At 54.3% G+C, this 23148-nt stretch overlaps 1 protein-coding gene across 8 annotated transcripts in view; it reads right to left on the bottom strand.

Annotated features, from left to right (window-relative positions):
• Window positions 1-23148, bottom strand: part of MTSS1 (MTSS I-BAR domain containing 1) — a 160007-nt gene that overhangs the window by 3362 nt on the left and 133497 nt on the right. For 2 of the 8 annotated variants that reach the window (XM_078072024.1, XM_078072025.1), the window contains exons 7-14: window positions 12524-12681; window positions 10992-11099; window positions 9614-9711; window positions 7536-7746; window positions 3654-3773; window positions 2579-2773; window positions 1150-1323; window positions 426-588 (exon numbers count right to left, since the gene is read on the bottom strand). In XM_078072024.1, coding sequence (XP_077928150.1) covers window positions 426-588; window positions 1150-1323; window positions 2579-2773; window positions 3654-3773; window positions 7536-7746; window positions 9614-9711; window positions 10992-11099; window positions 12524-12681 — 1227 coding nt within the window. The remainder of the gene's footprint in view (window positions 1-425; window positions 589-1149; window positions 1324-2578; window positions 2774-3653; window positions 3774-7535; window positions 7747-9613; window positions 9712-10991; window positions 11100-12523; window positions 12682-23148) is intronic. The other 6 variants (XM_078072028.1, XM_078072029.1, XM_078072026.1 and 3 more) reach the window with 3 other exon arrangements.

The raw sequence follows: 23148 nt of genomic DNA, 5'->3' as shown, positions 1-23148 counted from the left end.
TGCCGCCCGAGGCGTGCGCGCTTCGTCTCGGCACCCGGGCTCCCGAGGGCGGTGGGGCTCAGAGCGGGTTTCGGAGCCAGAGGACCCCACGCACCGCCCGCCGCCCCCCTGGACAGCACAGCGGCCGTGCGGGGGCCCACGCAGTCTGAGGAGCTTGGAGCGGCGGGCTGCAAATCGGATCGGCCCCCCCACACACACACCTCCTCTGGCCCCTGGGCTGCCATCTGGCCGGCGCGCGCGGCGCTGAGGGACGCAGGGCTCCCGGGGGACTGGGCGGAATGGGTTCCGAACCCGGGGCTGCGGGCTCGGGGCGCCCTGACCAGCACAGGCCGCGCCGCCACGCGCTCCCAGAGGCCGCCGGCGCACTCGCTGTGGCTGCGCGGCCTCCGCTTCTCCGCCGCCGGCCAGCCCGGGCGGCCTCGTACCTTGGGAGGGGATGGTGTCCTCCGAGCAGCACGGGGTGGTGGTCTGGGTGCTGTAGCCGCTGGAGCACTGCAGCGAGTCCCGGCTGCTCCTCTGGGTGTCCAGCTGCAGGCCCCGCGACAGGGCCAGCGCCAGTTCCTCGCACGCCTCCATCTCCTCACCAGGCTGCAGTGGGGAGGCGACAGACACACAGACAAGCCACCAGGGCCGTGAATCCCCTGTCCCATGTCCCCAGAGCCTTTCTGCATACTTCAAGTGGGAGCCTCAGTATTACTCCTAACCCGCTCCCGTGCACATCACCCGTCTGTGGGTCCTACCCAGGCTCTAGAAAGTTCTAGGAGTCCGATTTCAGTGCCAGGCTCTTCCCTGGGGGCCCTCTAATCACTACAGAACAGGGAGTGGGGGGACGGGGCTCAGCCCCTCCAGATGCCGGGCTGACTCGGCCCCCTGTGCTGGTCAGCACACGGCCGCCAGCCAGGGCTAGAGGGGTCCAACCAGCTGTAGCGAAAAAAGCGCCACCCTGGGGCGCCTGGGGGGCTCAGTCGTTAGGGATCTACCTTCGGCTCAGGTCATGATCCCAGGGTCCTGGGATCGAGCCCCGCATCGGGCTCCCTGCTCCGCGGGAAGCCTGCTTCTCCCTCTCCCACTCCCCCTGCTTGTGTTCCCTCTCTCGCTGTGTCTCTGTCAGATAAATAAAATCTTAAAAAAAAAAAAAAAAAGCGTCACCCTGGTGGCAGCTGACACGGTCATGCTCCGCGGTCTCTGCGCTTCGTCAGCCGCTGCGGGCGCGCCACCCGCGGCCGTGGGCCCTCCGCCACTGGGGTCTGGCTCCCGCTTCTCCTTGCGGCGCTGTAGGGTGTTCACCAGAGGCTGGTCGTAGGGTCCTGGCTTGGCCCAGTCCTAAGCAGAAGGCACGCCGTCAGGCGCCCGGCCTCCGCCGCCATCTGGAAGGCTGGAGAAGCCTCCGGACAGCTGCCCACAGAAGGCAGCCGGCCTCTGGGGAAGCTCGGGCTAGGACAGGCCAGCAGGCCCTTCTACTGCGTCCTCACCCGGCTCTAAAAGGAGGGACTGGAAAATCCTTTGGCGGGGGGCCCCCCGGGAACCTCCCCTTTCCTCCTATCTGCCCAAAGATGAAACACCCTCACCAACCAGGCAGGTACCTGTGGGTGACTCTTAGTAGCCACCTGCAGCTGACCAACTGTCTAAGGTGTCTGAAGGCCCCAGCCGGTGGCCAGCACATGCCCCGGGGACCAGGCCCTCCCTGCGGGTGTCTGAAGGGACCCCCTCTCCTCCAGCCCAAATGGCTTCAATTGAGCCAAGTGGCCACCAGGGGGCACTAACGGGAGTCAGCCCCTCCCGCTGACGCTGAACCTCCGCCTCCAGGAAACTGGGCCTGGGCCCCAAAGGGCACCCGGGAAGTGCCCCCCCTGAGGCCCTCACAGAGGGAGGGAAGGCCTCTGGGGTCAGCAGAAAGATTTTTGAGGAGCATGAGGGGTCCACACTAGTTATGAGGGATTAAGTCGAGACCTCAAAATGCCGCAGCCTGGGGTCACCTACTATTCAAAGTAGGGACACCACCTCTCAGAATAGGATTGGACTTGCTAGGAACTCATTTTAAAACTTTGTTTTTGTATTAAGGCAAACACATTTTGAGAGTAAACAAATGAGACTAAAAAATAAAGTCTGCATTTACTTTTGAGATCAAGCATGGTAAGCCAACCCCCAGTTTGCATTATGGTTCTGTCGCCGTGGCCCAGTAAGGGACTCGAGGGGAAAGTCTGGGGCCCGCGGCCGGGGAGGGCAGTGGCTCCCAGCCCCTGTAATACTGACACCCCGCAGTGGCCCCCAGCAGCGCAGAACTGCACACGGCCCTGTCGGGCGCCACCGTCTGCCCGGGCTGAGGGAAGGCGCGTTACAGGGAGCCTCTCCCATCTCAGCTCCGTGTGGAAATTTCTCCCTCAGATCTGCCTGCTGCTTTTTGGTTCTTCCCGGTGGGAACTTTCTTAGGGAGAGGGGTTCTATGGGGAGGAAGGCAGAGTGTGGAAGGGAGGGCTGAGGGGGGTCAGGATGAGGGATCGTGGGACTGGTGGGGGGAGCACAGCCATGAGAGGGGGCGGAGGGAGAGGAGAGGAGGGGAGGGAGGAGAGACACAAACCTTCCAGCTAGGGATCTGAGATGACGGGAACATGCCGGGCCCAATGGTGTGATAATGAGCGAAGTCTGGAAGGTGGACAGAGGTGACCCGAGGGAGCAGGCGGGAGGCAGGCGGGCAATGAGGGGAAAGGCTTGCCCCCACGGGCCCCACATGGGATTCACTTGGCAAACTACAGTGAGAAAACCCGTTAGACAACTGGAAACAAAACAAACAAAAAAGGGGGGGGGGAGAAAGGAAAATAAAATTAATATAACAGGATGAGTGTGGAGGTACAAGATGGCATTGACATTCAAGGGAGGAGGGGACCGGAGCCTTTATCCATCAAACAAGCGGCGGGGCTCTGCTGCTCGTGGATGATCCGTGGGGCAGAAAGGGCCACGGGGCAAAGAGTACCCGTGGGACACCAGGCAAGTGCTCGGTCAAGGACATAACTTATCTACATTCTGGAATAGTGTGGAAATTGACCAGTGTCCTTCACTTGTGGCGTTCGCAATGGTTTTTGATCATTTAGCCAACGAAGCAGAGTTTCAGGGTGATCGTGATCTGCTCATCTCATTATGCAAATTTAAACATTCTCAAGCGTCAACTAAATTTGTTCATTCTAGGTTTCCGAAATCATCACACTGTTCAGGAGCAGATTCCAAATCGGGGTGAAGAGGGAGGAGGGGTCAGCAAACTAAAAGGCAGAAAAGCACACAGCCTCTGATGCAGCGGGAGGTCCCATCGGGCGGTGTGGCTACGGCGACAAGGGGGCCACAGTGGGGGAGAGGGGCTTGGGAGGGCAAGGGGGAGATGGATGAGCACACGGCACTGTTCTGGGAAGGAGCCTTCCACCTCCGAGTTCCCCATACCCCTTCCTCTCCCTCAGGACGACGGCAAGGTCATGGCTCAGGAGCCCGGCGCCCATTCAAGAAAAAGCCCTCAGCCTTGTCCCTCTCTCTGTCCCCAAGAGTGGCTGCTCAGGGTGTGCCTTTGGTTGATTTCAAGTTTCAGGTCCCGGCGGTGACGGCCAGTGGCGGGCGGGGAGGGGGGGCGGAGAAGGGTGGCCGCGGTGGCCGGGGGCCCAGCCGGTCACCTTCTCTGTGGACGCCCAGGCGCCCATGGTGGAGCCTGAGCTGACCGAGGTGGGCGAGCTGCACTCGCTCACGGACTGGCAGGTTTCCGAGGCTTCGGAGGAGGCCGAGCTGGACGAGTTCTGCCGGCAGGGAGGGACCACGTGCCACCAGAAGTAGCAGGAAACCGAAACAGAAGATGGGGCGGGGGGAGGGCACGCACAGAGAGAGAGAGAGAGACAGACATATACACAGAAGAGGGAAGGATGAGAGAAGCAGAGTGTTAGGGTTATTTTTTTCCCCCAAGACTGCACACACACACACAGGCTTCCAAGCCCTCGAAAAGAAGCCGGAGACGCGGCAAGGCCCAGACCTGCCAGGCTGTCAGCCCCCCGCACCCGGGAGCCCAATTTGGGTGTGTCTAGTCTGCGCAGGGCGCGGGTCAGGGGCGGGAACTCCCGGTGTTCCCTCGGGCATCTCTCCTCACGCCACAAGCCCAGGTCCAGGGGAGGCCTGCCTCTGGCATCTCCCAGGTGCACAGGCCCCTTTATTAGCTGAGGACTGACACCCCAGCCCCCCTCCACACACACACCCCCCCACCGGGTCGGGCTTTGGCTCCAACGTCTCCAACTCCCGGCCTCGCCCCTGGTCACATGCAGCCTCTGCGCCCATGAAGGGCGGTGTCCAGCCCCTCTGAAGCTGCATCTTCGCAGGACAGGTTTTTAGGTTTCTCTGCTTGGGAAATGATTCTGAGGTTTGGGACAGTGAAGCCCTGAGCTCAGCGCAATGTTTCCAGTGGCCATTCAGGGAGGGAGGAAGCATCTGGAGCGGGGCCATTACAGAAAGGAGGTCTGACTTGGGACAACATCCCTTCGTGCCGATCTTTATTGAACCTCCAGTCTGGGGGTCACCCCCCACCCCGCCCCGCCATCGGCCAGGGTCTGTGCTCCCAGGTCAGCCTCCTGACATTCAGTTCAGGCAGGGACTGGGCCAGGGGGCTCACCGATCCGTCTCAACTTTCTAGTCCTGTCCTGGCACGTGGCAGGTGCTTGGAATTACTGAATGGATGCGTGACAATGACCATCTCTTCCGTAGAAACTGGGTCCCCTGGGATAGTGCTTTGGGCACACCCAGGTATTTGCTGTAAGTTTTGTTCACAGCTAACTGCAATCTCTGGCTCGTCCTTTCGTTTAAATAAGCCCAATCCTACTGGGGTCTACTATTACTTCCCCCAAAGTGTTCCCACATCCCCTGCCAGGGAGGCCGGACTCATGTTTCTGTCCACTTCTTTCACCGTCTTTAGAAAAAGAAAAGTTTCCGCCAACCATCTCCATCCGGACTCTCCATCCTGCAAGCAGCGAGGCTCCAGGAAGACACTCTGCCGCATGGGGCCCCGTGGAACCACAGCAAGGACAGGCTCCCTGGCGGGTGCCCTGGCAGCCCCTCAAGCTCGGGGTCTGGTGAACCGGTCCCGGATCCAAAGTTTGAGGGGTTCGGATCCAAGTAACGTTTCTGTCACTTCTCAGTGGGGGAACCTTGGGCTTAATCTAAACCTCAATTTCTTTCATCTTTAGGGATCAGTAATATCGAACGGAAGACGACGAAATGAGACTTTGTATCTAATGGATGACGATAAGGCGAAAGCGTACGTGTATGTATGCGTCTGTGTCCAGAGAAGCCGGTTATCTCTGTAATTTGCCAGGGCTGTTCATTTTGGTCCCTCCAATTCAAGTCTGTTCAACTTGAAAAAAAGCCCATAAACCAGCGCAGGGCTGTGGGTTCCTATTTCCTTTGACTTCTGTTCGTTTTTCCTAAAGATCCTCTCACCTTGATGGAATGAACAGCTCTAGGATGAGACCCTCACCACAGACACAGCCCCACTCCTGGGCCTAAGGCACTAAGGTACGACTTGAAAAGAGCACAGGGTAGGAAAACGGGACAATTCTTAACATCCTCCATCACTCGGCACTCACTTCGAGCCATGAGACTGAGGGGAGCAATGAAGGGGTCTTGCCGCTTAGAGATGTGTGTTCCCTTCCTCACGTCCTAAATAAATGCTCCGGCCTATGTGATCTGTACGATTTCCTTAAACTTCCCCTTTACAACTATAAGCAGCCCTAATGCCTTTTTGTAAAACTAGAATTCTCTACTAAATTCTGCAGCATCCCTGAGCTTATTAAGACTACCCTAGAGCTGCTAGCCAAGCAGATCTTGGGCACCGGCTTCCAGATTTGAGTAAATCCCCACACGCCACCTTCTGCTTCCCTCAGCGTAGCCGGAGGCAGAAGCCTCGCTTCAGCCTGACCCACACACACAGTGTGACAGGAAGGCTGCAGCGCAAGGCCTCCCCTTTCTTAGAAAGGAGCGTCAGCACACGATACCATGTTAACGTGTCCGCTGACTAACAACACACACAGAATTCGGCCGCGCAGAGGAACAGCCTTGCAAGAATCGCACATCCCTGTTTTGCTTCCAACCATTCACACTGCTTTCAAGACACACAGGTGTGGTTTAGTGCGCACACGGTGGCGACAGGCGGGGGGCACCCGACAGACCAAGCCGGAGCACCCCCGCGAGGACAAGCACGTTAGAGCGTAAAGCCAAGGCTCTTGGCCCTCGATGTTTCTGTGTGAGGCCGAGTCTCCATCCCAGGAGGACAGAGCGAGAGTCTCCTGAGAGGGCTGGAAGATGCCAGAGGGCCCACCGAGCCGAGAGCCTCTGGGTTCAGCAATGTCAGCAAGTCAGGCAAGTAGCCTTCTGGCTGAAATTCCCACAACACTGCAGCTGCTTCCTCTCCAGGAAGTGCCCCCCAAACACTCTTCCAAGGACGCCTTACGGCTGAGAAAGAACAGAAAGGGTTCTGGATCAGTCATCAGAAGCCCTTGTTCCTGGCGCCCCCCCCACCTGCAGGTCACATGGTAGTGCAACGTGGGGAAGTCACGTCTCTGAGCCCCTTTTTCCACAACTGAGTAGGCGTAACAATACTCCCCGTGGCTGTCGGAAGGACAACAGGGACAGCATGCGGGGGGCCGGGGGGGGGGTCCTAGGGTGGTGCCGGGTACACGGTAGATACTCAGGGACTGTGACGCAAATTGGGTACCTGGATAAACAAGACAAGCATGTGACCTTCTGAGACCACAGGCTCCCGGACCAAAGGCTGTGGGCAGCCCCAGAGAGCGCAGCGGGCTCCCCAGCAGATGGCGCGCGGGCCGCTTACGAAGGGGGAAGCCAGGCCCCTGCCGCTATGGGACGGGGACGGGGGCTGGGGGAGGGGGAACCGAGAGGGCAGGAGGGGGAGGGCGTCCCAGTGCCCCCTCCAGCCCCGGCCCTGCTGCAACCGCTGGCCTGGGCTGCGCTGGGTCTAGCGCCGCCGCCTAACCCAGCCGTGCTTGAAAGATTCCCCATCTTCCCTCCTCCCGGGAGCAGAATGCCAACAGAACCCATCCGCAAGGGCTCTCAGGATCCATTCGCATTCTCGTACCAGCTGCGACAGGGAACCGGGCAGTGCCCCGGAAGGCTTCCAAGAATCTCCACCGCTCAGAGGGAAGCAGAGAGGGCGGTAGGGGAGGGGCCGCCCTTTGCACCAATGCCGTTCCTTAAGCACCATGCTGAGCCGGACACTTACAGGGACGCCAGAGGGTGGTCCGTCTCCTTGCATAAGAAAACTCCCCAACCCAATGGGGTGACGCGACCATCACCACCATGGAGACAGGCTTCAACCCCAACTTAAGAGTTCTCGCCCTTTGGGGAAACAACTCATCTAAAGGTGACAGCTTAGACCAGAGGTCTCTCGTGGGACGAGGACAGGGGTCTGTTAGAGCCGACGTCCTTCCCTGGTTGCAGCCACGGGCGGGGGCCCGGGCACTAGACGCCACAGCCGCTTCTGGAGCCCGGGGCCCCCTTACCTGGTTGGGGGCCTCTGGCGGCATGGGGGACGGTGACTTAGACTGGAAGGCGTCCTGGGAAATGAATCCTGAGTCGTGGGAGGACACGCTGGACAGGCGGACGGGCGCCTGCTGGGCCAGGTTGGAGCTGCGGTAGCGGTAGTGGGAGCTCGGGGAGTGGGAGTGGGAGCCGCTGGAGCGCGAGTCGCTGCTATTCACACTGTTCAGGCTGCTGTGGGGGCAAGCAGAGGGGGCAGGCATGGGAGGGAAGGAGGAAGGAGCGACACGAAAACCGAGGGGGGGGGCGCGGGGGAGGGGGGAGAACATAATGCAGTCAGCTACCTGCCACAGAAAAGCGGGGCAAACGGTAAGGCATGGTTTCAAAACCACCAGATGATTCAGGTAGCAAACAAAAGCTTCTTCACGTAAGCAGGGGAGAGAAAACTAGAGTTATCATAAACCAGGAGTCTGCCGGGACTCACTTCTCTGATGGTGCCACGAGGTGACCTTAGCATGGAGGCCCATGATTCTGAAGAGTCCAGTGCTACCCGATTCTGCCACGTCATCTACCACCAAAGCTACAGACCTAATGTCTGTGGCAGGAAAAGATGGGGCTAATCGTCTCTGCTCAGCAGCTCGCAGAATCCCATGACCCTGTACAAAAACCATGAGGCTGCAGCGCCACCCGGTTAGAATATGCGAGTGTCTCCCTTAGATGGACCATCTGGGGCCAGGAAACCAAGGTCAACCCAGACAACCAACGCCTTGGAAGTGCAGGTGCCAAGGGACTCCTCGAGGTGATTCCATCCTACATGAACCTGGTTCAAGACCATCATAAAGAACATCAGCAAATCAACTCAGTGTGTCCGTGTCACCGTGCTGTACCTCTTATTAACAAAGCTGATGCTTTAATGAACGGCTTTACCCTGACCACAGGAATCTGTGACCGTATCTGTGGGCTGGGTGTGACCGGCACACCTGGAGAGAGGCGGGCAGCTTTCACCACCACCAGGGAGTCAGTGCTAAGCTGTCTGCTTCCGAGACGAACAGTCAACAGGATGTCGAGAAGTGATACACTCCCTGGAGGTGTTGTCTGCTTCCATTTCCACCTCTAATGAATAACGCTCTGCACGGTAATTACTCAAATTACGAAAACCAGAAACCTGAACAGAGTTCTGTGGTCCCAACCGAGATATAAAGTACAGTCGTAGAAGTATCAGAAGGGATAGAACAAACAACCCAGCCCAGGATTAGAAAGTTTGCGGTTTCTGCTCCTGGCAAGAGAGTCTTGTCAAATTTCGCCAACGCTGACAGCTAACGTGGTCAAGGCTGTGTGACCGCCCCAGGCTAGAATCACTTGGTGCGGACGCTCTGACAGATGCAGGGGAGTGTGCCAGAGGGAATGACTGCGGCTGGGCATGAGCATCATAATTTTTGCTTCCCCCCCCCCCAGCCTGCCAATCAGCCAGAAGAGGGCATCTGCGCTCCGCCAAGTTCATAGCTGATGCCGTCAGCGCTACGGGATTTTCGACTGAAGCTCACACTCTAAGAGAGACAAGATACTCATGCAGCTTCGTTTTATACCAGTGAGATGGTTTTCTTGGTTACCAAACTGAAAACCCAGTAGATTTGTCAAAGACACAAACACACACACACAGCCTACAAAAGAGGCTAAATCAACCAACATTTTCAGGTTCCGGAACGTCAGGATGTAGCATCTTCAGTCTGAAATCACTGTTCAGTGTTCACTAGACACGCTCAAATATGGAAGGACACACACACAAGTGTGTACAGAGACACAACCGGACACAGATTTGGCAGATCCAACCTGCTCTTTACTCTCAACACTCATTCACAAGAAGGGGAAGGTCATTTGGCTTCGGAAAGTCCAAGAAAAAGATCAGTCGGTCGAGGACACCAAGAAGGATCAGTGATGCATGGTGAACCTTCCATCCTTCAAGAAGAGGACAGTAAACTCTGCAGTCAGCAAGCCAAGAACAGTCAAACAGAAAACTGCTAGGAAACAATTCTGCAGATGGCAGAACTGTTCTAGATGCTTCTCGAGTGTGTCAGGAGGAGCAGGGTCCAGCTTGACTTACCTGCAGACGCTGGACTTGCGGGACATGGTCGTGCTGGGGGAAGAGGGTGGCGTCTGGTACGACCAACTGTAATCAGAGCCTTTCAAGTCCAAAATCACCTAAGGGGACAGAGCCAAGTGGGTAAGCAAGGAGCTGAGGAGGGAAATGTTATCCATCAAATCTTTACCAGTAACATCAAAATTCTGCCATCATCCAGAGGTATAATGTAAAAACTGTTGTTCAGGTCTTTTTTTAAATTAAAGAACCATACCACCAATCCATCAATGTCCTCATCCTTTTTCTGACACAAGCAAAAATATAAAAAAAATTGCAGGGGGAGGGAGGGGACCATGAATATCAGTCTAGAGAGAGAGAGAGAGAGACAGATTGATTTACAGTTATAGATGGACAATTTACAAGAGTCATTTATAATCCAGGCTAGAATTTATAGGATTTTTGTCTTCGAGAACTACAGGTTCAATCACGGTTTCAGGATTGGTTGATCTTGCATTTTAGCTGCTTGATATTTGGTGGTCACTTGTGCCCTATCTGACCACAACTTGGTATTTGAAAACCTGGCAGAATCAGGAGCAAAAGCCAATTCTTTTGCAGTTACTTCTGCATCTGGCTCCCCCGCCTGACAAGTAAGTACATGAATGTGAGGTCTACCTTTCATTCTTACAGTAGATGCTCAATAAATGTCTATTTATTGAGTCAATGCACGCCGGCTGTGTTTTAACAAAAGCAATTTTATAGAACAGAAAATATACACTCTTGTGTTTGTCTTCAGAGTTGGTTCTCCAGGGAGGCAATAAGAATTTTGTACAAAGGGCAAAAGCCAGCACGTGATTCGTCAGCTGTTCCAACCTGATATAATGTTACTGTCATGTGAACTAAATGAATAAGCATGAAAAATGTCATCTTTTTCATAAGAGAGAGCCTCACGCATTAATTAATTAGAATGGGAGAAATTCAGTGAGACTGGTTCACAAGGATGACCAAGATCACGGTCATGTTCCTATACGAGTTTATTTCTAGAAGACAGATAAACACAATGGTTAAGACCACGGGCTCTTGACTACTTGGTTCAAATCCCAGTTCTGCCACTAATTAGCTAGGTGAACCTGGCTAAGTGACTTTATCTCTCCGTGCCTCACTGTCCTGCTCTATAAAATGGGAATAACAGTGAAGATTAGCTGAGGAAGTCTATGCAAAGAGCCTAGAACACTACCTGGCCCACAGCAGGTGCTCTATAATGGCTCGCAGTGAGGACGACTATGTATCACCATGTGAAACACCGATAGGATTTTAAATGGGATAATGCCTCAAGGAACCCTCAAGACCTTGAACCTTTAGGTCTTTGGTTTGCTCTCTTGAGTGCTCAACCCACGCCTCCTACCTGTTCACTTGAGGACGGCAGTTTGTGAGGGTCCATGGTCAGGCTTTTCAGATCTTCTGATATGGTCTGAAGGTGAGTTATTTCCCCTAGCATTGAGATTTCTTCTTCCTGAAGGACAGTAATGCACAACATGTTGTCATCATGAGTGATTCACTTCCTTGTCTTGGTCCAACTGTTTCTCTGTCTAACCCTTTCAGCGTTTCAGAAAAGGCACCCGAGACTGGTACATCTGTGCTGAAGGCGCTACCGCCTTCCCTCTCTCTTGGGAAACACAAAGGGAAAAAGGAATCTGCCATAATTATGGAGTGACTGTGCCCCCCAGACATGGTGAGCAAGTCAAAGCAAACACGTGGCCTTCCTTGCAGTGCCGGGGGTGGGGGGGTGGGGGGGGTTAGCACACCTGCTCAGATGGTCCGCCTGCGTATTCTCACGGGATCCTGCAGCACAGCCCCTCCACGGGCTGAGGCCCTGCTCTGAAGTCACTCCACTTCAGTGGCTGACCCGAGTGGGAGTGATTTGGGTCCAGATCGGATAACGGATCTCTGTGACAACCCACGTGTGTGCAGTAGCGTTAACTATCCCCCTTCTCTCTTGTGTTTTCCACCAACTTAATAAACGGCAAGCGAGACAGGAGCAGGGGACTACGGAAGGGAGTCATCTGCTCCACTGAAGTGCCAAGCTGGGACTGCAGGCCTGGGCAAGAATGAGCCACGGACAAGTTCTATGCTCAGAGGCTGACTCATATTTGGGCATTTTGCTAGGGCTGAGGGAAATGAGCTGGTGTCTTACCAGTTTCAAGAATGCTGACAGCAGAAGTCCTCAATTATCGCATGCAAATGATTTACTTAAAAAATTAAGTCTGCACTGATTCATTGAGGATCTTCCCATATTAATTTCACGGTCACTCACTGGTGTTGAAGTCGGCCACTGAGTCTCAAAACCACCTGAAGGCCTTGTTTAAAACCCAGATGACTGGGTCCCCACCCCAGAGGTTTGGATTCAGGAGGGTCTGGGTTGGGCTCAAGAAGCTGCATTTTTTTTTTTTAAGATTTTATTTATTTATTTGACAGAGAGAGATACAGCAAGAAAGGGACACAGCAGGGGGAGGGTCAGAGGGAGAAGCAGGCTTCCTGCCGAGCAGGGAGCCCGACGCGGGGCTCGATCCCAGGACCCCGGGACCATGACCTGAGCTGAAGGCAGACGCTTAATGACTGAGCCACCCAGGCGCCCCAAGAAGCTGCATTTCTAACCGGTTCCCAGGGGACGCTGCCGGCCTGGGGACCACCACACCTTAAGAACCACCCTGCAAGGCCTTCTTGACTTGGGGAGAAAGAGTAAGTGAATAACCGGTGCTAAGAACCGTGAACAAGGAACGGCGACCCGGAGAGCGTCACCGGCCTACGGAAGCACTTCCGCCATCACGATCCCTGACACGCAGCAAATTCCCCGGGACTCAAGGACGGGTGGATGGATAAAGGAAAGTCTCCTCCAAACTGGCAGCTGAAGCCTTCCAGAGCTTTCCAATAACTTACAATCACTGGCCGCAGCATAGCAATGAAGGTGCAGAATCGGCCGCGCTCCTCAATCAAAGCCTTCCGGACCGCCTGCTTTTCTGTCTCTTCCAGCAGGAGATACTTGTCGTTGACATCCTGGAGAGCACTGTCCAACTGAGGCTGGATATCGCCTCTCCCTGGAAACAAAACAAAGGCCCGAGCGTGGCTCGCTGAAACACCAGCCCTAAAATAAATGCCCTTCCTCCCTCGAGTCCTGGCCGGAGTGGACATCACCTCTTTCCCGGACTCAAAACAACTATTTAAGGATACTCAGGATGTAAGGTTGCTGTTTTCCGAGGACCGGCCATTTCCGGTTGTTTCCAATGCCCGGAGGGCGCCTTTATCCTCCCGACGAGGAAGACTTCCTGGGTGACCCCTCCTGACTGGCCTTCTTGCCTTGTGCAACCCCACAGAGACTTCTGCCAACAAAACCCCAGATGTGGCAGCCAGACAGTATTCTTTCTTTTTAGAACATTCCGGAGAGCCTAAGGGATGAACAAGGTGAGGACCTGTGGTTGTTTCCCAAAATGGGTACACGCTGGTTTGTCGGGTCAGCCGCAATCAAAGAGCCTGTGTTCGGGCAGAAGCTTCTGTCCCTGAAGACAAAGATGGCAAGCCTCCGCTCTCCTGTCTCGGGGAGGCCCCTGGGAATCCCTGGCAGTCAGTGTAACTCCCCAGTGGAGCGTCCTGAATGTTCCTCTTATAAAACAAGCCCAGGAACAAAAAGACCTACAGTCAGGTCTCCGCTGGTGAAAACCTAAAGGTAGAGTCAGTGCTGAGCCTGCCCCGTGTGAGGTAATCCCCGGCCATGTCCACAGACCCAGTGACGATGAGGCAACCATTTCTAGAGTTTAAGACAAGTGTTAACCGTTTATTTATTTTTTTGGAGTGGTAACCTTTTTTAACTCGAACTTTCTAAAGTCAGCAAACTATCTCCATAAATAAAGTTTTATTCGCACACAGCCACGCCCACGTGCTCATACACCACTATACCCGCTCTTGCTGCAAGAGCAGAGTGGAATCGTAACACACACCGTATGGCCCCTAGACTAAGAATATTTACGCTCTGCTTTTTCAGAGAAAAGGTCTGCTACGCTAGAAGACGAACACAGGCACTGTGTCAGGAGAGGCGACTGCAGACCTGATTTGTAGGTGCGGACAAGGGGGTGACCACCCGAGAGCCCAGCTCAAAGGCTTCTGTGCTCGTGTCCCCACGCAGGGGCTTTGCCTATCGCCTGAACAGAGAAAACATTTCTAAACCCCTTCAGGGCCGGGCCTTGGAACTCTCCCCGCCCAGCCCATACCCATGACAGTGCCATGTGTGTATACAGCAGGCGCTCAATAAACGGTCATTTTAACCACAGAATGTTAGAGACGGAGGGGGCCTTCAGGGTTGTCCAACCTGCTTCTGTTTCGGTAGAAGCGGAGGCCTCGAGAAGGTGAGCGGCTTGTCCAGCGTCATTCAGGGAAAGCTGGAGAGCCAGGACAGAGCCCACGTGGCCTGACCCCCCGGAGGCTGGACTCCTCCTCCTCTGCCCCACGGCCTCAGCCGCACGAAGGAACCCCACTCGCCTCCTGGCAAGGGGCCTGAGCAGTCACCGTCTGCCCCTCTTTAAAAAGATGTAGAGAACATTAAATGCAATGCGCTATTTGGTCTGAAGAAGGAACGGGTCAGGGGAAATTGCCTTGAAAGTAGGAATATGTTCCATGTTTTCTCTCATAAGCAGATGAGAAAGCTTAATTTGGAGCAAGAGGTGGTCAGGCTTCAAGAACATCCCAACAGAAAAGGTCTCTGGATTTTATTAAGGAAAAGTCACTTCCTGGGCGGGGATGAGGTTGTAGGTGAGCACGCACAGGGAAAATCCTACGTAGTCAAAAGTCACCCCTCAAAAAGCCTTGGACGGCGGGTAAAGCACAGTGAACACAGGATGAGCAACTCTCACGAGGCAAGGGAGCACAAACGCATGACGGCTACAACAGGCAGGAATGAATTCCATGCAGGGGTTTGATCCAACAATTCCCAGCGGAGAGCTTGCCTATGTCCAAGCTGACTGCCTACCCCTCAGGATAATTCTAGCACCTCCTACAGGTTCCCCACCACTGCCTCTGGTGTCTCCCCAAGGATGCGGGGCATCATCCCCACACAGGAACCTGGCCCCGGACCCCAGGTTCCACGCATCTGCAGCAGACAGGGGACCCGAGAGAGCGCGCGCCCCTTCTCACTAGGGACTGGCCAGGGAGGGGACAGGTGCTCCCCACCGAGGACACCCACTGTCGGCGGGCACACGCTCTAGGAGGGAAGGCTGGGGTGTCATCGGCCCTATGAGAAATGGGGGCTTTCTCTTCCACTCTTAAATTACTGATTTGTACAGCTGAATCCACAGCCACCGAAGTTGTACCTGGCACAAGCCTCCGGTAGTCAAGCCCTGGGACGCTTTCTCAATATTCTCTGCTGTTCTGCAGCCTACAAAACCGCCAGGCCCCTCTCCGGGGCTGGCCTAAGGCCTCTTTAAGTCTTTCCATCCTTCTATGATGTTCTAACAAAACGTGGAGGGCCCCAGGCATCAGAATGTTCTCAACTGCAGCGGACGAGGGTGGAGGGGAGTCGGGAAGATAGATTAAAACCCACAGTGCTTGACCAAGTCCACCGGGATGTGCTTCGATTACAGGAGCAATTTCTCCTCATATCAGCCTATAAGAAATTAGGAAAATGTGGCTCTTCCCTTCCTTTCACAGGGTATAAAGCACATTTCTATCTGCAATTAATTAACACTGACTTTTAAGCATATACCTCCATAGGAATGCAAAGTGACGGGGACCCAGGGTCATCTAATCTGGTAAATATAAATTTCAATTATTCTATAATTACAGCAAAGTTATCTTAAATATGTATTATATTATAATTATAAGACTTTCAAATTGTAGTATTCTAAAATAAGTATAATCCGTAAAGACGGCTACAATTACAGACACAGTGAGTACATTTCCATTCAGATATATCATAACCTAGAAACACAATGTGTATTTCTTAAATTCACCAACACAACATATAATTATATTTATAAAAAAACCGTGGAAGAAATTATTTCATGTCCTAGTTGGTTGCACTGGTTTTAAGACACAATCCAGAGCTGTATGGGTGCGGAGCCAATATACAAAAGCCCGTTCTCATGGCTCCCGCCGGCAATGTTCAGGGAGCCCGTGCCAACTGGCCCCGCGCAGCCGGCCCCTCCAGCTCCCACTGGGCTGGACTCCATCCTCTTGGCTCACCTCTGCTATGGCCACCCTCCCTGGGTCACCTCCATCTCTAGTCTGGACAGCTACAATGTCCCCTAATTTGTCACCTCCTATGCCCGCCCAGGGCAGCGCCAGATTACTTGCAAAATGCAAAGTACTGCTTCATTTCAATAGCTCCCGGTGCTTTCAAGAAAAGTCCAATGTCTTCAACACCGCCTGCCTGCCAAGGCATGCCCGGTCAGCCCATCCACTCACTGGCAGCCTCTTAGGAGCCTTCTCAGGCTACACTCTCCCTTCCCTCCTCCCCTCACCTCACAGGCCCTTCTCTGGGATCTGGGGTCCGGGGTCCAGCTCCGTCCCATCCTCATACATGCTCTCCTCCTCGCACCCACCTAAGCGCCTGTTCACCTGGCAACTCTCCAGCCTTCATGAACATCCTTTTTGAACTCTCTCACCCGATTGGGTTTTCTTACTTGATCTCAGAAGTCCTACACGGATCCCACAGGACTCTCCTCCCAGTATAAATCTCCTCTTTATTTTTTGAGGTCTTCGATTGATGCCAGTCTGCCCTACTGATCAGAAACCCCACAGAGGTTTCCATTCAGTGCTATACCTTCTCGCCCAGCACACGTGCCTGAAGACAGGCACCCAGATATCTGCCAGTGAATGAGGCACTGATAGAAAAACTTGGCCTGAGATTGCTCAGTGGCCTTGACCATCCTGCCCTTAAAGGGCCTAACGCTATAAAACTCACCAATCCCAGGACAGCCAAGCAGCCACAGCGGGCCTTCCAGACAAAATTCCTGAGCAAAGAGTCGCTTACGACCTTTTCCCTAAAACCCAAGTCACCTTAGTCTTGAGAATTTCTTTCCCCCACCGCCAGTTTCCAGGCCTTGGTTGTATTCATGCTGGAGAATTCTAACGAACAATAGCCAGGAGTCCTTTACTCCCCTAGAAGTCATAGGATGGTTCTCTTTACAGAAAATGCTACTGGGACAAAGTACTGATAATGGGCACATCATGGGCCAAAGCAGCATCCCTAAAGGAGAAAGGATTTCATTTTTTATTTTAATTAAGTAGGGAGAGTTTATAAAGCTGTCTGGAATGATAGGAAGATCCTGTATCTTCCAAACATTTTACGTTTTATTTTCCTTAATCTTTACATCAATGTTCAAGGCAGGAATTAATACCCCCCATTGACAGAGGGGAAAACTGAGACCAAGGGAGGCAAAGTGGCTTGCACAGAGCCACCGAGCTAGGAATGGGGCTAGACTCCACCCAGAGGTCTTTCTTATTCAGAGGCCCATGCTCTCTACTTCATGCTCACAGCAAGCGTAAACCCTGCACACAAGCTGCCAGGAGCTACGTGCTCTGTGTCCTCGACAGCCCGAAGGAAAAAGCCAGTCAACTGTGATGAGCATGATCCGGAACCTCCCAGCCGTTCACACACACGCTGTAGCCCACACCTGAGCCCAGGGGCTGAACCAAGCTGGACACGTTCTCAGGCAAAGGGCTCTCTGACAGGGAAGGACCAGCGCAGGACACACGGGGTCAAGACCACTGTCAGGAAAATACCCGAAGTCATCTCCTTCTCCTGAGAAAGAAGTACAGGGAAACCAGCAGAATCCCACAAGGTGACTTCCACCTGCCCCTGACACACGCACGCGTGCGCACACACACACACAACAGCACTTCATTGGAGGCACCCACTTGCTCACATTGCTCTAGCTCACAAATCATATGGGACGGAAATACTGAAATTTGGGATACAAATACGGAAATGGACGTGCAAGGTGAGGCTGGGGGTGGGAACTGGAATGGTAATTCCCCTTTCCCATCAAAAGGCCGCTGTCCTTGTCGTCCGGATATAAATCTTCTGCTCTGCTATCCCGTAGCAGTTTTGAGTGATTGCCCAAAGGGAAAACCACCAGAAATCAAAAGACTGATAGATTTGATCAGACCAGATTGAAGGCTTTTTGACTTAGCATTTTCAAACTCAATTTCTGTTATTCTTTCGCCAGGCTGTGCCCTCCATGTCCCCCCATCTGTGAGATGCAAATGACCGTCCCTAGCCCACACGGTGGTCTGGAGACCACAGGAGGTCACTCACAGGAGGCAGTCAGCCCAGCGCCCGTGTGTGGTGATCACTCTGTCCGATGCCATCAGCATCTCTGAAGCCATCCTCCCCGCACTGGGCGCCTCGGCAGGGGACAGTGTGCGGGGCACACGGGTTGTTTTAAAGGAGCTTTCGGTTCCACGTCCTCTGTGCTGTGCAGAAATGCATAACATCCCATCATCCATCAGGATGAATCCGTCAGGATTTGCTGGCCCCTGAGCAATCAGCTGTTCAATCGAAGCAAAGACAGGCTCGGAGGACAACTAGGAAATGTCCCCTGCCAACCCGTGGCTCAGCACCCGCGGTGTCTCAGGATCCTCGGTCATTGAAAGGAGTCCTCCTCCGTGGTCAAGGACACGCTCTCCCATCCATCACCTGCTTGCCTGAAATTTGCCTCCCCTTCAACTCCTCTTTCTCACATTTCCCCTAAAAAGCTCTTGAACCCACCTGCCTCTCTCCATCCCTGGGGCCACTTCCCCGAGCCCTGGCCACGGTCATCCCCCGCCTGGACAGCAACAGCCACCTGGTCGTGGGCATCCAGCTGGGTCACTACCTAATCCAAATGCACATGGTCACAGAAGAATTTGCTAGAAGCCAAGGAGCCTACGAGGGCTTCACTTCTCCGAAAGTCACGTCTTGAACGTGGTAGAAAGGCTGTGAGCGGTCAGCCAGCTCACTCGTGCCTAGGCCTGCACCTGAAGGAAGATGCAAGACCACTCCCATCCACGGAAGGTCTCGATATACAGCACGTCCTTCCGTCTTCCCTCGGCACGGGGAGAATGTGAGCCCAGCATCTAGGCCCCGACAGGACGCCTAGCAGGCACCACTCCATAGTAACTGAACCAAACATGGACGAAACCCACCTCCAGGTTCCAGCCGCGCTGCTGTTGTGCGAGCCTGCCCCCGGAACGCACACTCCTCTCTTCTCCCGCCCGCCCCTTTCTCTACAGGCACTCTTGATTCAACCTTCAGGAGTCTGCTGGAGTGTTGCCTCCTCCTGGAAACCTTCGGCTCCCCCAAGCAAAATCCAGCCCCTGCCTCCTCCGTAAGCACCAGCATTTTCTTCATAACGAACTGTATTGATGTTGCCATGTCACAGGGTTGTCGTAAGACGTTAGGGTGTTGTCTTAGAACAGAACACAAATATCCATACATTTGGTCTTTGCCCCAGTTCCTGGCACAGAACTTCCCCAAAGCCTTAGAATTTCCAGAATGGCAGGAGTGTCTCTGTCGTGCTAATGAGGTGACAGGGAGGGTAGGGGGCTAGATAGACAGCTGCAGGATGGGAGATGCTGGCCAGGAAAACCAACCAGAGGATTGGAGGCTTGAACTTTCGGCCCCCACCCCTGACCTCCAGGGAGGGGAGAGGGAGTGGGCTTTCAGTCACCAATGGCCGATGCCTACTCAATCGTACCTCCGTAATGAAGCCGGGGTAAAAACATGAACGGCCGGTTTCAGGAGGAATTCCTGACCGGGGAATATACCGACGTGTTGGGGGGGTGGTAACCCCAGGGAGGCCCGGCCGCTCTGCACGCGCCCCACCACCACCCTGTGCGTCTCTTCACCGGAGGGTTCATCTGTACCCTTGAGAACAAACCAGCAATCCTAAGTACAGTGCTTCCCTGAGTTCTGGGAGCTGTTTTAACGAATTAGCAACCCTGAGGGGAGTCCATAGGAAACCCTGACTTCGAGGTTGGCCAGGCCAAAGTGTGGGCAGCCTGGGGATCCCCACTTGTAGCTAGTGACTGAGGTGGGGGCGGTCTTGTGGGACTGGGCCCTTAGCCTCTGGGACCCATGCCAACTCTGGGTAGTTAGTGTCAAAACTGGGTCCAGTCGTAGGCGTCAGACAACTGACGTTAGAACATAAATGCCTTTGCCACCCTGGGGACAGCTTGGGGGCAGAGGCCACTTCTGCTTCCTTAGCTGCACACGGGGGCTATCGGGGGGTGGGGGGCACTCATACCTAGCTCCCTCAATGGCTTGCTGCACGGCGCGCATCCGCAGTCCTCCCGCAGGATGTTTATGAATGACAGAGACTGCACCAGCTGGGAACTAATTAGCCCGTGAAAACCGGGGATGGCTTGCAGCTCTAGCGAGGCAGACCTGCCACCCCCACCCCCCCGAATCACCGCACCAGCCACTGAGGAGGTGAAAACCACACTGTATAAGAAATCAGTATTGCAAGCAAGCTGTTCTTTCATTTCTTGGCCTTTCCACTGGGCTCCTGTTGTATCCCCTCCAGGCCACTGTAAATACCTCTCCCTTGGCTCCTAAAGGCAGCCACAGGGAAGCCAGGTGCTCCAGCCCATGACAACAGCCTCACTGTGTTAAGGGACAGTTCAGCAGTTCAGCTCCTGGGGTCAGCCAACCAGAGTCGCAGGCAAGGCCCCTGGTGAGCTGTGTGGGGGTGAGGCTTTCCCAGAGACCAGCTCTGCAAAGGAAGGGGGTTGGCAGCTCTGGGCCCCCGGGGGGTTGGGGGGCGGTCCGCGTGGCCTGTTTTTACCTACAATTCTCAGCTGTGAAATACGGCCAAAGAATCCCCCCGCCTCTGAGGACCACCGGCTTTCTTCTCCAATGTGACAGCCCTTTGCAGGAGTTTCTCCGGGTTCAATTCCAACATCTCTACTGATTTCAGGCAGGGACAGCCTTCCGGAATGCCGCACCAGTATAAAAAGGAAAATTCGCCACTCCTGCTTCCACCAAGGTGGAAGGATCGGGCTGCCCCTGGCTGTGCTTTTCCCCACCGGCCCGCTAGCCCGGGGCTTGGCCTCCAAGGACTGGCTGTGTCACCCACCGGCTGGCTGCACTTCTCGCTCTGCCCGCGGCTCTGCCCGGTGCTTCCGAGGGCCATGACATCCATCACGCCGTGGCTCCCTAGTGCTGACCCATTATTACAAAGTCCTTCGCTGTCCATGTCGCACAGGTCTTCCCATTAAGGCTGGCACCCATTCAATCACTTCCCGCATAATTAAATGTGCGTGCTCCTGGAATGCCTTCCCCAAGACTGGAGCAAAGCCGTGACTCAACAGCCTTCCCCGCTGCGTTACAGCTGGATCCAAATCCCCAGACACATCGCAAGGCTGCTCGTGGCCAAACCACCTCCGAAGGCTGAAGCCATCACCTGCTCCCAATTTCAGAAGGAACTGTTCCAGCTTCAGTTTCCACAGAGCAATCATCTGTTCGGGCCCAAAGCACACTTTTACCATCTGCACTGGTGTGAGTGCAGATGGGGGAAGCAGCTGGACCACGGGCCAGCCCCTCACCACCTATGGCAGGATTTAGGAAGGACGGGGGCTGGGTTGTTGCTCTGCAGACAGCCGACACGTGTTAGTGAGGTGGTGACCGCAGAGAGTAGTCAGAGATTTCCAGGGCCAGGTCTTGGAACCTAGACAGCCAGAAGCAACCGGGGGGGTGGGGGGGCCCCTCTGGGCTCCATCCTGACTCCAGTGGCCCAGGAGGTCCTAAGGGGCTGGCAATTCCTGACGACTTTCAGAGGCACACCCAGAACACAGGTGGTGGACAGCCGTGCGGGGCCCCTCGTGCCAGCCACGCCAGCTTCTGAGCAGCCGCTTGTCCCTCAGGCTCAGCAGCAGGAACAGAGCAAAGAGGTCTTCTGCCCCATGCCGGGCAAGAAAGCCAGGCGACCCACTAACAGCTCAGACTGTAGATGTTTAGGTGGGAACTCCCTCTGGGGAAGAGGGCTCCTAGAACTATCCCTCTTCCAGAACCAAAGGCAGGGGTGCCTGGAAGAGACCCAGACATGTCCAGTTTTTACCACGGAGGCAGGGAGAACGATCCACACTGACTGTAGGTCTGAGGGGCATTCTGACAGTGGTTTCTGCTGGCTTTCTAAGTATAGAAGAAACACGCGCGGGGACGTGGGCATACACCTGCTGTGGCCGTGGGATGCATAAACCACGCTCCTGCTGGAAGGCACTCAGCACTGATGGTGGAGAAGTTTAGTCCACTTTGGAGTCTGAGCACAAATGAGGCCCAGGCATGGAACCCTCTGGAGGCAGATCGGGGTAGCCAGGGAGCTGAGGCCGAGCAAGGGGAGGGATCCCTGTGGATCTCCTATGAGTCCAGTCCACCTGTGGGGAGACTGGCAGCCTCCAGAAAAGCTGACTCAGGGTAGCACATACCCTTGCCCTCGGAGTGCCCCCTCGCTCCATGGTCACCTTTGACCAGGGTTCCGGTGCTCCTGTCTAAATGGTGACAGCCATGTGTGGGCATACACTGTCCCCTCTACCTTGAACATCCCTCGCCCTATTTTCCACCAGCTGATCCCTTTCCATCTTGCTCACTATCACCTCCCTGCCTCCAGGCTGAGCTGAGTTCCTTCTTTGCCCACTGCTATACCTTTTGCTCATACTCCTCACAGCGCTGAGCACACCAGACTAAACTAGCTGGCTTATTTCCACTAGAGTCTCAGTTCCTCGAGGAGGCAGGATATCCCTGCAGAATACATTTTGAGTTGTAAATTCCTTCCCTCATGGAGGCCCCCAGCCAAGCTTATGCAGGAACCCAGGGTTCAAGGTAAATTCTTCTAAGTAGACCAAAGGAGAGTTTCATTTATATATTTTTTTCTCTTGTTGAACCAGAACATTTTAACTAGCGTGAAACTGTGTTAAAATGTCTATGTCCAGGTTCAAAAAGGATTTAAAACTTGTAAAAAAAAAAAATTTTTATGAGGGCTTCAAGCCATACTGCTCTCTTATGTCTTTATGCCCAAGTTCACTGCTATGATTACATGTCACTGTGGCTTAGCCTTGTGGACCCTGCGAGAGAAAGAAACAGAGGGAGCTGTGGCAATTTCTCCTGAGATGAGCAGAGGTTAAGCTACGGAGCCAAAGGGCTGTGTGGTTTCCTTCCTCATCCCCAACCCTACTGCCCATCATTCAAAACGAATAAAATGCCCAGTTTACTCCACAGACGGACTCAGGCCAGGCTCTTAGCGAAGGTTCTAGTAAAACTCTGTGTCATCGTAAGGACACCTATTGTACAGTTCCTTTTATATGAAATGTCCAGAAGAGGCAAATCCATAGAGACAGAAAGCAGATGAGTGGGTGTCCGGGGCTGGGGGCAGGGAGAATGGGGACTGGCTGCTCAAAAGGCAGGGGGTGTCTTTTCGGGGTGGTGCCAATGTTATGGAATCAGTGGCGATGGTCGCACAACACTGTGAATGTACTACAAGCCACGGACACGTGCGCTTTAAAATGGTGAATTTTAGGTTATATAAATGTGATCGTAA

This window comes from Halichoerus grypus, chromosome 5 (assembly GCF_964656455.1).
Source record: "Halichoerus grypus chromosome 5, mHalGry1.hap1.1, whole genome shotgun sequence".
Classification (NCBI taxonomy): Eukaryota; Metazoa; Chordata; class Mammalia; order Carnivora; family Phocidae; genus Halichoerus; species Halichoerus grypus.
This window is presented reverse-complemented; position numbering and strand designations above follow the sequence as displayed.